The sequence below is a fragment of the Lepeophtheirus salmonis genome, chromosome Z (assembly GCF_016086655.4).
Source record: "Lepeophtheirus salmonis chromosome Z, UVic_Lsal_1.4, whole genome shotgun sequence".
Taxonomy (NCBI): domain Eukaryota; kingdom Metazoa; phylum Arthropoda; class Copepoda; order Siphonostomatoida; family Caligidae; genus Lepeophtheirus; species Lepeophtheirus salmonis.
The window spans coordinates 16,166,980-16,178,540 of NC_092584.1; the positions used below are offsets into that span (position 1 = coordinate 16,166,980).

Below are 11,561 nucleotides of genomic sequence, written 5' to 3' on the forward strand. Positions count from 1 at the left end.
AAAATTCAAAACAAAAGATAATAGTTCAAGAAATAAATATCATAAAGGAATTCCAAAAAGGAGTAAAATAAATTTTTGATGGACTCCCTTATTGAAAGATAAACATAAATGAGAAAGCAATAATAGAAAAGCCGAGGGTCTACCATATTACAAACCATAAGAGAAAACTCACACACTCTCTTCAAATGCGATAAGTAAAACCTTTTATTATTAAAAATTATTATTTCGAAAATTTGATTGTTGTATAAAATATACATTGCCTCTACATAAAGAATTAGTTCAGATCATCCTAAGTACTTGTCTCACCAAATCGTTGTAAAACAATTAAATCAAAGGTGAGTTTAACATATCGACTGCTTTATTTTGAAATACATATATGGAATACACAGTAGTTTTTCCTCAGAAAACATACATTTTTTCTCCATCCGATTGGAATAACATTTAATACATGAAATAACCTATTATTAAGAAATTTAAAAATAAAAATTTCAGATCTGTAACTCAATCCAGCTTTGAACTCTTTTTCATGACGACTTTGATCAAAAATCGCCTAAAAGAACTTTTCCATTCTGAATTGTAGTTCTCTTGCAACTCATCTCATAGATGCATATGTTACTATCTAACAGCCTATATTATTGTTATTAAAGCTGTAAAAAACCGAAAAATACCATATTAAACCTTCAACTGCAATCGGACTGCTCTTTAAAAAACTGTTTTATTTGAATCAAGTTTTTAGAGTATAATTACGATTCAAAGGCATATTTCGACGTTAAATAACTATATAGATGAAAGTTACATGTAAAAACAATTGATGAAAACATTGCAGCATTCAAACTAAATTATTTAATAAAGTTATCTTGAATACTGTTCCTACCATATGTGTCTAATCATACAAAATTTAGGAAAAAGAAGGATTGTGTTTGGAAGTTAATTTTTCCTCCAGCTAAAAAGTAAATAATAAATCTTATAGTACAACTTCAAAGATTTCCAGTAAAAAGTAAAGGTCAATTATGATTGATTATTTCAGTTTAATTGTCAATTTTCTGCCGGATTTTTTTAATGAATAATAAGATTACATTACAAGTTGTTCCGAAATTAAGTATATTTAGGCTGGGAAGTAATTAGGAGGGATTGAAATCACACAACCTGATTTTTGATGTGATGAAACCTTTTATGGATAAATCTTTGATGTTTGGAATGATTTGGAGACAAATCAAGGAACAAAGGGAAGTAACTTGATATAGCTATATGGAGATTAAGTTTTTAGAACAAGTATAGGTCTTCAATAAAACAACATCTATAATCTAGAAAATATTTTATAACCCTATGAAAACCAAAAATAATACATTCAAGACTCCAGTTTAAAAAAATATGAATATATAGGGATATTTTTTAGAACTGAGATGTATGAAGAACGACATAACACTCACTATATATTACCGTCCTGTGAAAATCGACCTAGGTCGCCATCACCAATCACAATATTTTAAGCTGTCATCTAAAAAAAATACTTTTTGAGCTTTTTCTATATTATTTTTTGTTCAAAGTGAATGACAAATTTTTATATCTATTTCAGATGGACTGGGCAGCTATTTCTCCTTCCAGTGACATGGAAGTCCTGGAGCTGGGCTGCTTTATTGAGACAAATATCATCTGTCAGATGATGCACAAGAGAAATTAGAAAAACATATGTAGGAAACTTTGTGACTTGAGTCAAGCAAAAAAATTAGACAAATGATCATGTTTAGAAACTCTATGGATACGGATATCATTCCCGTCATCAATGCACATGTTGAAGATAATCTATATATTTATGAGGCTATGATAAAGTGAGTAGGGCTAACATTTTTTCCCACTTTTTTGAGCATAATAAAATTCATGTACACTTGCAAACTATACCTAAAAAATACCCCCATTTTTACATTACAGGGTAACATATATTTATTGTTCCTTCTTTAAAGTTTAAATTAAACACTTATTTATAAAATTTATAAAGTTCCTTGGAACAACTGAATGTCTTAGTCCCTCGGCAGTAGTAATGCAATTTGTGTCAGAGCAGGAGGAAAGAGGGAGCGAGACATATGGTAATACTGCCTATTATATGATTTTTTTGGGGGATAGTGGAAGGAATAACTAATACCTATAAAGAGGGGGAAACTACAACCTAATCCCGATCAATTATGAGTATTTTAATTACTACTTAGAGGCAGATCTCACTACTTTTTCTACACCCCATATTTTCTTCTAGGAACAACCTAGAGGAATATTGAGCTCAAGAGATTAATTTCTACAGAGCGCTTGTCCATGTCACTCATTTCTAATGAATTTAAGTCAAGTAGTGGTCAAGAGTTTAAAAAATAAACTTATATTTTTGAAATTTTTACTTTAGTCCTAATAGAATATGCTTGAAAAAGTAAAAAAAACCCAAAAAAACAACAACGTTAGAATCAACTGATATATTTTCAAGCGCACATTTTTATATAATATTTTTCCATATTGATAGTGTATTATCTGAGCTCACAATACCAATTGAGGACCATGTTGATGTCGTCAATAGTACCACCGATTCTAATCAATATCACTATGAATTGGTAAAATTTTTGGATGAAGTGAAAAATAAGTTTACAAACAGTCCTTTACTGGGCAAAATAATACCCCCTGCTCATTTTATTCTAAACGAGGTACGTCTTTTATACATAAATCATAACTTTGATGGTACTCATATACATGTTTCTAATTTTTATGTATAGGATTTGTCATACAATACAAATGAGTCAAATATAATACAACATGTATTTCGATTAATTATTAATATCTTGAACATACCAGAGCCTTCAAATACTATATCTGATCAATCCGTGTCACCCAAATCCCACTCCTCAACAACTGTTTCATCTGCTCGAAGTCAACGTCAGAATCAAATAATTTGGAACTTTTTCGCTGCGGGTCTAGATAAGTTCATTTTATTGGCTATTGAAAAAGACACCGACTCAAATCAATGGTAATCATTCAAAGATTTAGTATACAGTATGAACCATATTTTTATTTTGTAACAGGAGTGCTCAAATTTTGGAGGTCATTTCTCTGATATTCAAGGATCAAAGTGTGAGTCAACTTGAAAGTAATATTAAAAAGTTGTTGGAAAATCCTGATTGGTATGAGGATGACAGCTCAGAGAGTAATTCGTCTTTTACACAAGAAGACACCTCTGGTAACGAGGACTCTTCAGACAGTAATACTGAAGAGGAAGACGGAAGTAATAATAATATCATTACCATTGCCGGTTTTAGAGGCTTTCTGCACAATAACGAAAAATGAAAGGTTTTTTTTTTTTTTTTAATGTATAAGAAAAAGTAATAGAAGATTAAAATTCTAAAGTAGTCGTACCCAGAGTAATTGCCCGGAGTTTTTAAGCGTCGTTGAATAGATAAACTTTACTATAAAAAAATAATGGATGACTTCCGAACAAGTCATCAGTAGTCAAGGGGTACGATTGCAGAATTATACACATAATATATTTATTTTTATATTTGGAGGGGGGTTAGGATTCTGGATTTATGGAATTTTATCGAAACATAATTTTAAAAAAATTTTATTTTTTTAAAATACAACTTCAAAAATTATTTTTTTAGGAAAAAAAGTTCCAAAATTTATATTTAATCCTAAAAAATTAATTTTTGTGGAAAAAATATGACAGGATTTTTCATCTATATATGGTATTTTCTCCAAAAACAATTATATTTTAAATTAAAAAAAAAAAAAAAAATTATAACACCAACAACTATTCACAGATAATAAAATTTTATTGCAAAAAAATTTCAAAAATTAAACTTTAAATATTATATATATAATTCACAAAAATTTAAATTTTTGTAAAAAAAATTCGCAAATCTACAGCTCTATAAAAAAAATTATTTTTTTACTATGGTGTATAATTTACCCGAATTAACTTTTTTAATGCAAAGATAAATAAAAAAACCATATATTTCTATGTTCAAGTAAAATTTATGCATCCTTACAAAAAAAAAAAAGTTAGTCATTGCAAAAATTCCTCTGGTGTTACTTTCTGCTTTTCATACTCACAATTACACATCCTTACTCAATACTCAATAGATATTATCTACTCAATAATAACAGCTGACGAAAAAAATATTATGACGTGATGTGCCCAGGAGTAACTAGCTCTTTGTTAAATGTTATAACTTTTTTAAATATAGTACTTTTTTTGTCTATTTTAATATGAGTTCGTCTGGAAGATTTAATTGATTTTTAAAAACCATTTTTATACAATTCTATACAAATACTCTCTTTTTTTTAATGATGCGCACGTTTGATTGTATTGTTATTTAATAAATCAAGTTTTTATACTCTAAATAACTTACTTTCAGCATAGATACTTCCATAGTTGTTTTTTTTTAATATACATAAGTAAAACAAAATTTAAATACAATATTGAAAATGGAAGAAAAGAAAAGAGCCCTCCACGTTTATCTTTGCCCCAAGCTCAGTTAACTCTAAAACCGACCCTGATCCTAATTTGTATAAATAGCTTTAATTGTATTTATTAACAATTAGATCCGAAGAACCTAAAGAATTACAATGATGACGACATATCTTGTCAGTCTTCTGACTCGGACTCAAAAGAAGTAAGTGGTCACTCATATTTTTACAAGTTAAAAATAAAATCTTCAATATTTATAGCCTCCAAGTAAAAAAATGTGTGATGATTGCAAACCATCAACTTCAATGAATAAAACCACCCGCACCAATTTGAAAAATACAGTGAGAGACATAGTTAATTATTGGGTAGCAGCTCCCTCTGGAAATACTAAAAAAGATTCCGAAGTATCAACTGAGTCATCATCCGATGACGACGATCAAAGGTATAATGAAATTAATTTATTTTCTTTTGTCAAAATATGTAGACTTAATGATCCGTGATTTAAAAAATGTGTTCTAGTACAAGTGTACCTCAAAATAAAAATCAACCTATTGGACCTGATGCATCATCAGCTTCAGAAATCAAGGAGATTCGAAAGAAAAAGATCTTGAAAATAATGTATAATTCAAGGAAGAAGCACAGAGAACAGGTTAGTCAATATTCATTGAGCCATCTTTGCTTTTTTAATAACTATGTAGTATAAATCATTTTGTTTGTTCTTAGTCAATGGTTGATGATGAAGATGTCTCAAGACTTTTAACAGAGTTTACTATTTCTTTCATTATGCGTGGCTATGGAAATCTCATTCAGAATTTAAGATTAAAATTAATGACTGAAAAATCGTCGGCTACATTAACAAACACAAATTCTCGTTTCCTATGGTTAATAACTTTCTTTATGAGATTTGTAGAAGATTTGGAAGTAGAATTACCAGTGATTGAGTATGTACTTTATTCAATGACCTTTTAAGCTTGATAGCTTGGCTCTATTTAAATTTCATTTCAGACCATTGTTTTCTCCAGAAATCATGTCCTATATTGTATATGAAGGTTTACAAACATTTGAAAATCTTATGATTGAATCCAAATCACATAATGATACTGCTGTCAAAAAACAAGGGAGTTGTCTTCACTTGTTTGTATCTGCAATAAAGCAGATTTTAATAACCATTTATCAGATGGAAGTTAATGCAAAGAACTCTGAAAGGCGTTATGAAATACATGATATAATTTTGTTACTTATGGAAATGAGCAATTTGAGACAATTTCATCTTCTATTGATTTGGAAATACAATTTATCTTATCAAACAAGGTGCTTCATCAATGACGTCGTCATGTGCAACCATAAGCTACTTGTTTTATTTGAAAAAGTTCATTCATCCGACAAATTTATAAAGGAACACTTGGATCAGTGAGTATAAGTACTTAATATGTATTTTAAAACTACTGAATCATGTTTTTAAATGACAGATTTGCCAGGGTAGAGGTCATGAAACAATATGCTTATTGCCTAGAAACATTTGAAAGTAATACAGAATTATTAAACGAAGCTATTTTTTACGATGATACACCATGTTTCCGGTAATTTAAATGGTCATGAAGCTCTTTTGATACCTGAAATTCTAAACACATTCTCCAATGTATTGGAAAATGAGCTTTTTCTCGGGGAAAAGTGGTCAGATTTAATTGAATATATGATACAAAGGTTCATGAATAACATGAATGAGAATCCAGTCGACGCACCTCCCCGTCTTCTAGAAAGTGTACTTGAAGAAGATCAAAGTAGTCAGTATTCCATACCATATGACCGAATACAATTTATACCTTTAAGAAATAACAAAACAATAAATAACCTTCAATGGTATTATTCGGAATGTAAAAATAGCGAAGATCCTGTTGGATCCATAATCGATATGTACAAAGAGGCTGAATACGAAACATTGACACGAGAGTCTGTTCTTCAAGGATTATTGTCCTATAGAATTATAACTCATGCTCAATATATCAAATTAGCTATAGTAAAGCCTACTTTGACGATAAACAACTCATCAAGCAACACAACAAGTTCCAACCCTGCTGAGCTTGGCTCACAAAGAGGAGAGTCAGAGAGTGGCCAAGATAGTTCACTTATCGCGAATGAAAACATGGAGCTTTCTTCTCCATTACCCTCAGAAAGCGTATATGTGGAAGAAATTGAAGGCCTCAAGGATTTATTATTGAGTCAAGGGAAAGACTATCTTATCCATTGGCTTCAAGAACAAATTATACATGTTATACTTGTCAAAACTCATGCAAAATCCAAAGGTTCGGTCGAATGGAAAGAAGGAGTTTTAGAGCCCATTGCTTACTACTCAGTATGTAAGTATTCAATCATGACCTTAATTGATGATAAAATGGAGGTTTTTCATTAATATTTTTTATCTATTCAGTTTGGAATGAGGGCATTCCATTGGTTCCTTGGAGCTTAAAAGAAGAATCTGGGCTACAAAAAAATTATTTCTTAATGCTTCTCAAGAAAATCGGGATCTGTCTACCTGCAGAGAGACATAAACATTTCCCTAGGATACCATTCGACTGGTCAATTGATCATCTGCAAGATATTTATAAAAAACTTGCTTCTGATGGTGATTTAATCTCAGAGACAAAGTTGACACGTGCCGGCAAACAAATTACAAATTTTGCAAAGTAATATTATTTTAGCTTAGATCTTCCTGGGTATTTACAATTTCTTATTCTTTCTATTTCTAGGCCCAAAATTCCAAATATGGCATTATAGAACGAAGATCCTGTGTAAACTTAATTTATTGGTGTTTATTTTTGTAGTTTATTTATAATATAAAGTTAATGTATACAAAGCTATGTTAATAATCAAATACACTAATTCTTATTTGTCAATAATTTTGATCTTTTAGTGAATCAGGACTTTTGATAATTTGTCCTTTTAAAGATTCATACTTCTTATGATTAGTTCTTTCCATGATTCAGTTATTTTGGTTAAAGCAATTCAGTTGTTGAGTGTGGGGCTTAAAAGGCGAGTGTGTCCACAATTTATAGTGCGCTCTAAATATCATGCTAATGAACTACACTGCCATACTTAAAATATATTCATATTTCATTATAACTTAACAAAAAACTCAAGTGGGTAGAAATATTTGATTGATGTTGAATGATGTATTCTATACTAAGAAACTCGCGGTATAAACGAATAAATCAGAGCTTTTACTCAAACGAGTCGGTTCATAAGAACAAATTCTTCGCGAACGACACGACAATAGTCACTGATGCATTACATAAATATAATGGTAATTGTTGTCTTCTCCACCTTATTCCTAGTAGTTGAATTCCCATTGGGATCATGTATTCTAAGAGCATTGATCGTCTCATCTGCTTTTTCTGGAGACTATCAATTGGGTAGATTAATTCTTCCACTTGCGTCATGGTCGCCATTTTCTTTTTCCACTAATATCCCTCACCTTGATTGTGCCATGTATCATACCAAGTGATTTTTTTTTAATCCTTACAGGTTCTTCATTTGAGAGTATCGCCCAGAGCAAAAATTGTGATTTTGTTGGATTATGTTATGATATCCAATAATGCTTGTAACAAGTCTTTAGTAGAATCGGATAATCTTGCCCATATGGTCCTCCTTTGTTGAGATCCATGAGTAACCAACACTATCACCATATCTTTATCTTCTGTTGCCGTAGTAACTTCTATTTCTTTATTAGGATACCAAGATGCTGCGTTGGCAACTTTTTTTGTTTTATTTGGGAGATGTACAAGTTTAAATTTGCACAATGGAGTCCGTTGTTTTGGTGGGAAGAGTCGCATATTCGGAACTTCATCTAAAGTTCGATCTCCCACAAACTTAACAAGTGCCTTATAGTATGACACCGTCAACAATTCATTACAACTTTGAGTAAAGTATCTGGTGTGCTACAATAACCCTGCTACTCTAAGCCTTTCTACTTGTACAAGTGCATATCGTTTTTCCGTCTTGGATAAGAAACGTAAACAAACTAAAGTAACCTAACAGCCATTGCCCAACATTCCGGAAGCACAGAGTCACATACACAATGCTTCTTACTCAAATAATAAAACCAAGACCTCCCCATAACCAATCTGTCCACGGCACGTAAATTTACTCGTATCAAATATTTGAACTTCTTCTTTAATTTTTTATTTGCCTATATTTTTTTCCTTTTCAAAAGAGAAGTTTAGTACACTGTTCCAAACAGACACCTTTTTTGGACTGAGCAAGTGTTTAAAAAGTTCCCTAATTTACCTCATCCTACCATCATGTGAAATTTCCTATATACTTAGGAAAGACTTCAGCCCTGCAATTATAAATTATAAATCCTGCGAAGTCAACAATCTTACTACACAATTCAAACTTTTTCTCGTTGAGAACGACACCCGATCTTCTCATATGTTCTAAGAAGTCAGTTATCCTCCATCAATGAGTTTCTAACTGTTCGTCATAAAGTAATGTATCCTCAACATAATATAACTTCCTCAATACATCAGTCATAATTTTATTAAGACGTCTATTGTAACCATCTCGATTTGATAAGAATCCCTGTGGGGAGCCTTGTGTACAGAAATCTTCCAATTGGTAAAATGAATGTAGACATGTGTCAGTCCTCATTTCTTATCGGGGTACCATGAAACCTATTCCAAGCGTATGTTACAGTCTAATATGCTCCAGAAGTAATTGATCCAGCTATTTGAAATGGAGATTTCTTTGCATGAGTTTCCCTATATAAATGTTTATTTATTGGAGACAAGGCTACAATAAGTCTTGGCTTCCTATTGCTCTTTCTTGATACGACCTTTCTAGCAAAGTAGTGAAACGAGGAGGAAGACAGGTTAAAAATATCTTGTTGAGAAAAACTTTCTTTGTCCACCAGAGGCAGTATTTTGTTATTATTTCTACCTTCAAGAAAAAGGTTAAAAATATCTTGTTGAGAAAAACTTTCTTTGTCCACCAGAGGCAGTATTTTGTTATTATTTTTGCCTTCAAGAAAAAAATATATTTATATATTGATAAGAAAATGACTAGGATATCATTATATCATTTTCTGCTAATTCTAGTATTAATAAATAACTATTAACTAGAGTTAGGTTATTATAGCCATAAATTATGTGAGATGATAAGATGAATGAATGGAAGTCTTCTTGGAAAACTCTGCTTTGATAGCTCTTCAACTTATCCCTCAAGGGAGCAGATTACCTTTTTAACCATATCAACAGTCATTTTAGACAAGAACTCTGCTAGTCAACTGACCCCTACAATTACTGTATGGCATTGTTTCCACTATTGAATGATACCTAAGGAAATACTAGTCTTCATGGTCACCATGTTTTGGTGTTGTCCTACTCTAAAATTCACCAGGAGATCCTTTAAGAGAATGGCCTCAGTCGCTGACGAGGCTTCAAACATTAAGGCTCCGTATTTAAATCCTTTCTGCAATAATATGTTGGGCTCTCTTGTGAGGTGGAGAAATGATAGAAATTCATGGGGGTTTTATCGGAAGTCGGGACAGGTTGATTATTGGATCTATAATTCTTCTTACTTGGATTTAAGAGTGACTCTTTATTAGAGTGATCCTTATTAAATTTTGTATAAACTTCTTTGAGTTTAGTAACTTGTACTTAGTTTTGTACCAACACAATTAACTTTTCGTCAAATAAAGTTATTTTGTAATTTTTTGTATTTGCACTCCCAAAACGAAGGCCCATTTGCTTCCTCCCACGGTACTCCTTTTTCGAATTTGTAAACGTGAATCTGAGTGCTTTGCATCGGGGTCAAAGGCTCTGGTTGGGACTCAGTGATCCAGCTACTAATTTTCATAATCCCTTTATTATCAGTCTCTGTTTCCAACCCCATTCTGGTTTCAGTGCCATTGATTGCTTCTAATAATTGTTTCACAAGCTTTTTCCCTTCGCGAGTTTCCTTGCCTATATCTCTAGAGGATTTGGGTTCATCTGAACTGGGAGAAGCAAAGGGAATATAGAGTGAGGGGAAACCATCCCTTTTTAATTTCTTCCAGGCCTTTAAGTCAAGAACCTCAGTCTGGAGATTCCGCTTAAAATTATTGAATGCAAAATGCCCATCATAGATCTAAGCATTCTTAATATTAATTGAATATTTTCTCTTGCAGTCTGAGATTCAAAGACGCTGGAGCATCAAATATTTCTGAGGAAATGCAAAACACTGGGCATCTCGTGGATTGGGACAGCAGGGCATGCCACAAACACACTTTGAGCCTCGAGATTATGCCATTTTTGCTTAATAGATCCAAATTAGTGCACTTCAATTCAATGAAATTATCTGAGATGCTGCAATAGGAATGTCACTACGTCAGCTGAATCAGCTAACGCCAACCAGACTGCCTGTGAAGATCCTTGTTGCCTCACCTTTATATATAGTCACCTTATATTGATGTGTAATTTTATCTCCTCTAGAGTCAATTCTCCTTGTTTGAACCTCCTATCCGAAAAAGGAGGTGACAAACCTGGACGTTGATGCTTCAGTATGAATGTATAAATATGGATTGAATTCCCAGAGGATTGCTGAGCACGAATCTTTTAAATTTGACCATTATTTTAAGTAATTTAGGCTCTAGGTTGGCAATCTGATGAATGGTTTATGAGGGGAAATATTTTCATTCCTTCAAAATGAGTATTCGCATCATCAAAAGGATCGTCCACTCCCATGAAGGAGAAGTTGTAGAGCTTACAGACTAAAGCATTATCCGAAGACTCCGATATATTCAACATAAAAACGTAAACATAAAAACCGTCTGATTGTCAACTGTATAAATAAAAAGATGCCTTAATAAGAAAAGCGAAATGGAGTGGGTAGGGATGTTATTGGATTGAAGGAGAAATTCAACGCTAACTCTTCTCATTGTTTTGTTTTTTTACTTTTTCTGAGTCAGTTAAAATGATTAAACAATTGTCCAATAAAAGAAAGAAAAATCTCCCTATGTAAACGATTAACTCCTTAATACTGTGATTGTCTTAAAAAATATTCTGAAGTGCACAGAAATACTGATAAATATAATTCATAGTGATTTGGATGGATCTTTTGTACGAGGCATACGAACATATTCAGT

The 11,561-nt window shown here is 31.9% G+C and overlaps 1 protein-coding gene across 1 annotated transcript in view; it reads left to right on the top strand.

Annotated features, from left to right (window-relative positions):
- LOC121130488 (protein timeless-like) overlaps window positions 1-7,321 on the top strand; it is a 10,383-nt gene extending 3,062 nt beyond the window's left edge. The window contains 13 exon segments of the mRNA XM_071893798.1: window positions 1,577-1,829; window positions 2,504-2,681; window positions 2,751-3,001; window positions 3,057-3,256; window positions 4,576-4,646; window positions 4,702-4,883; window positions 4,961-5,090; window positions 5,165-5,382; window positions 5,447-5,851; window positions 5,911-5,995; window positions 5,997-6,798; window positions 6,870-7,125; window positions 7,189-7,321. Coding sequence (XP_071749899.1) covers window positions 1,735-1,829; window positions 2,504-2,681; window positions 2,751-3,001; window positions 3,057-3,256; window positions 4,576-4,646; window positions 4,702-4,883; window positions 4,961-5,090; window positions 5,165-5,382; window positions 5,447-5,851; window positions 5,911-5,995; window positions 5,997-6,798; window positions 6,870-7,125; window positions 7,189-7,216 — 2,901 coding nt within the window. The 5' untranslated portion in view covers window positions 1,577-1,734 and the 3' untranslated portion in view covers window positions 7,217-7,321.
- The last annotated feature ends 4,240 nt before the right edge of the window (window positions 7,322-11,561 follow it).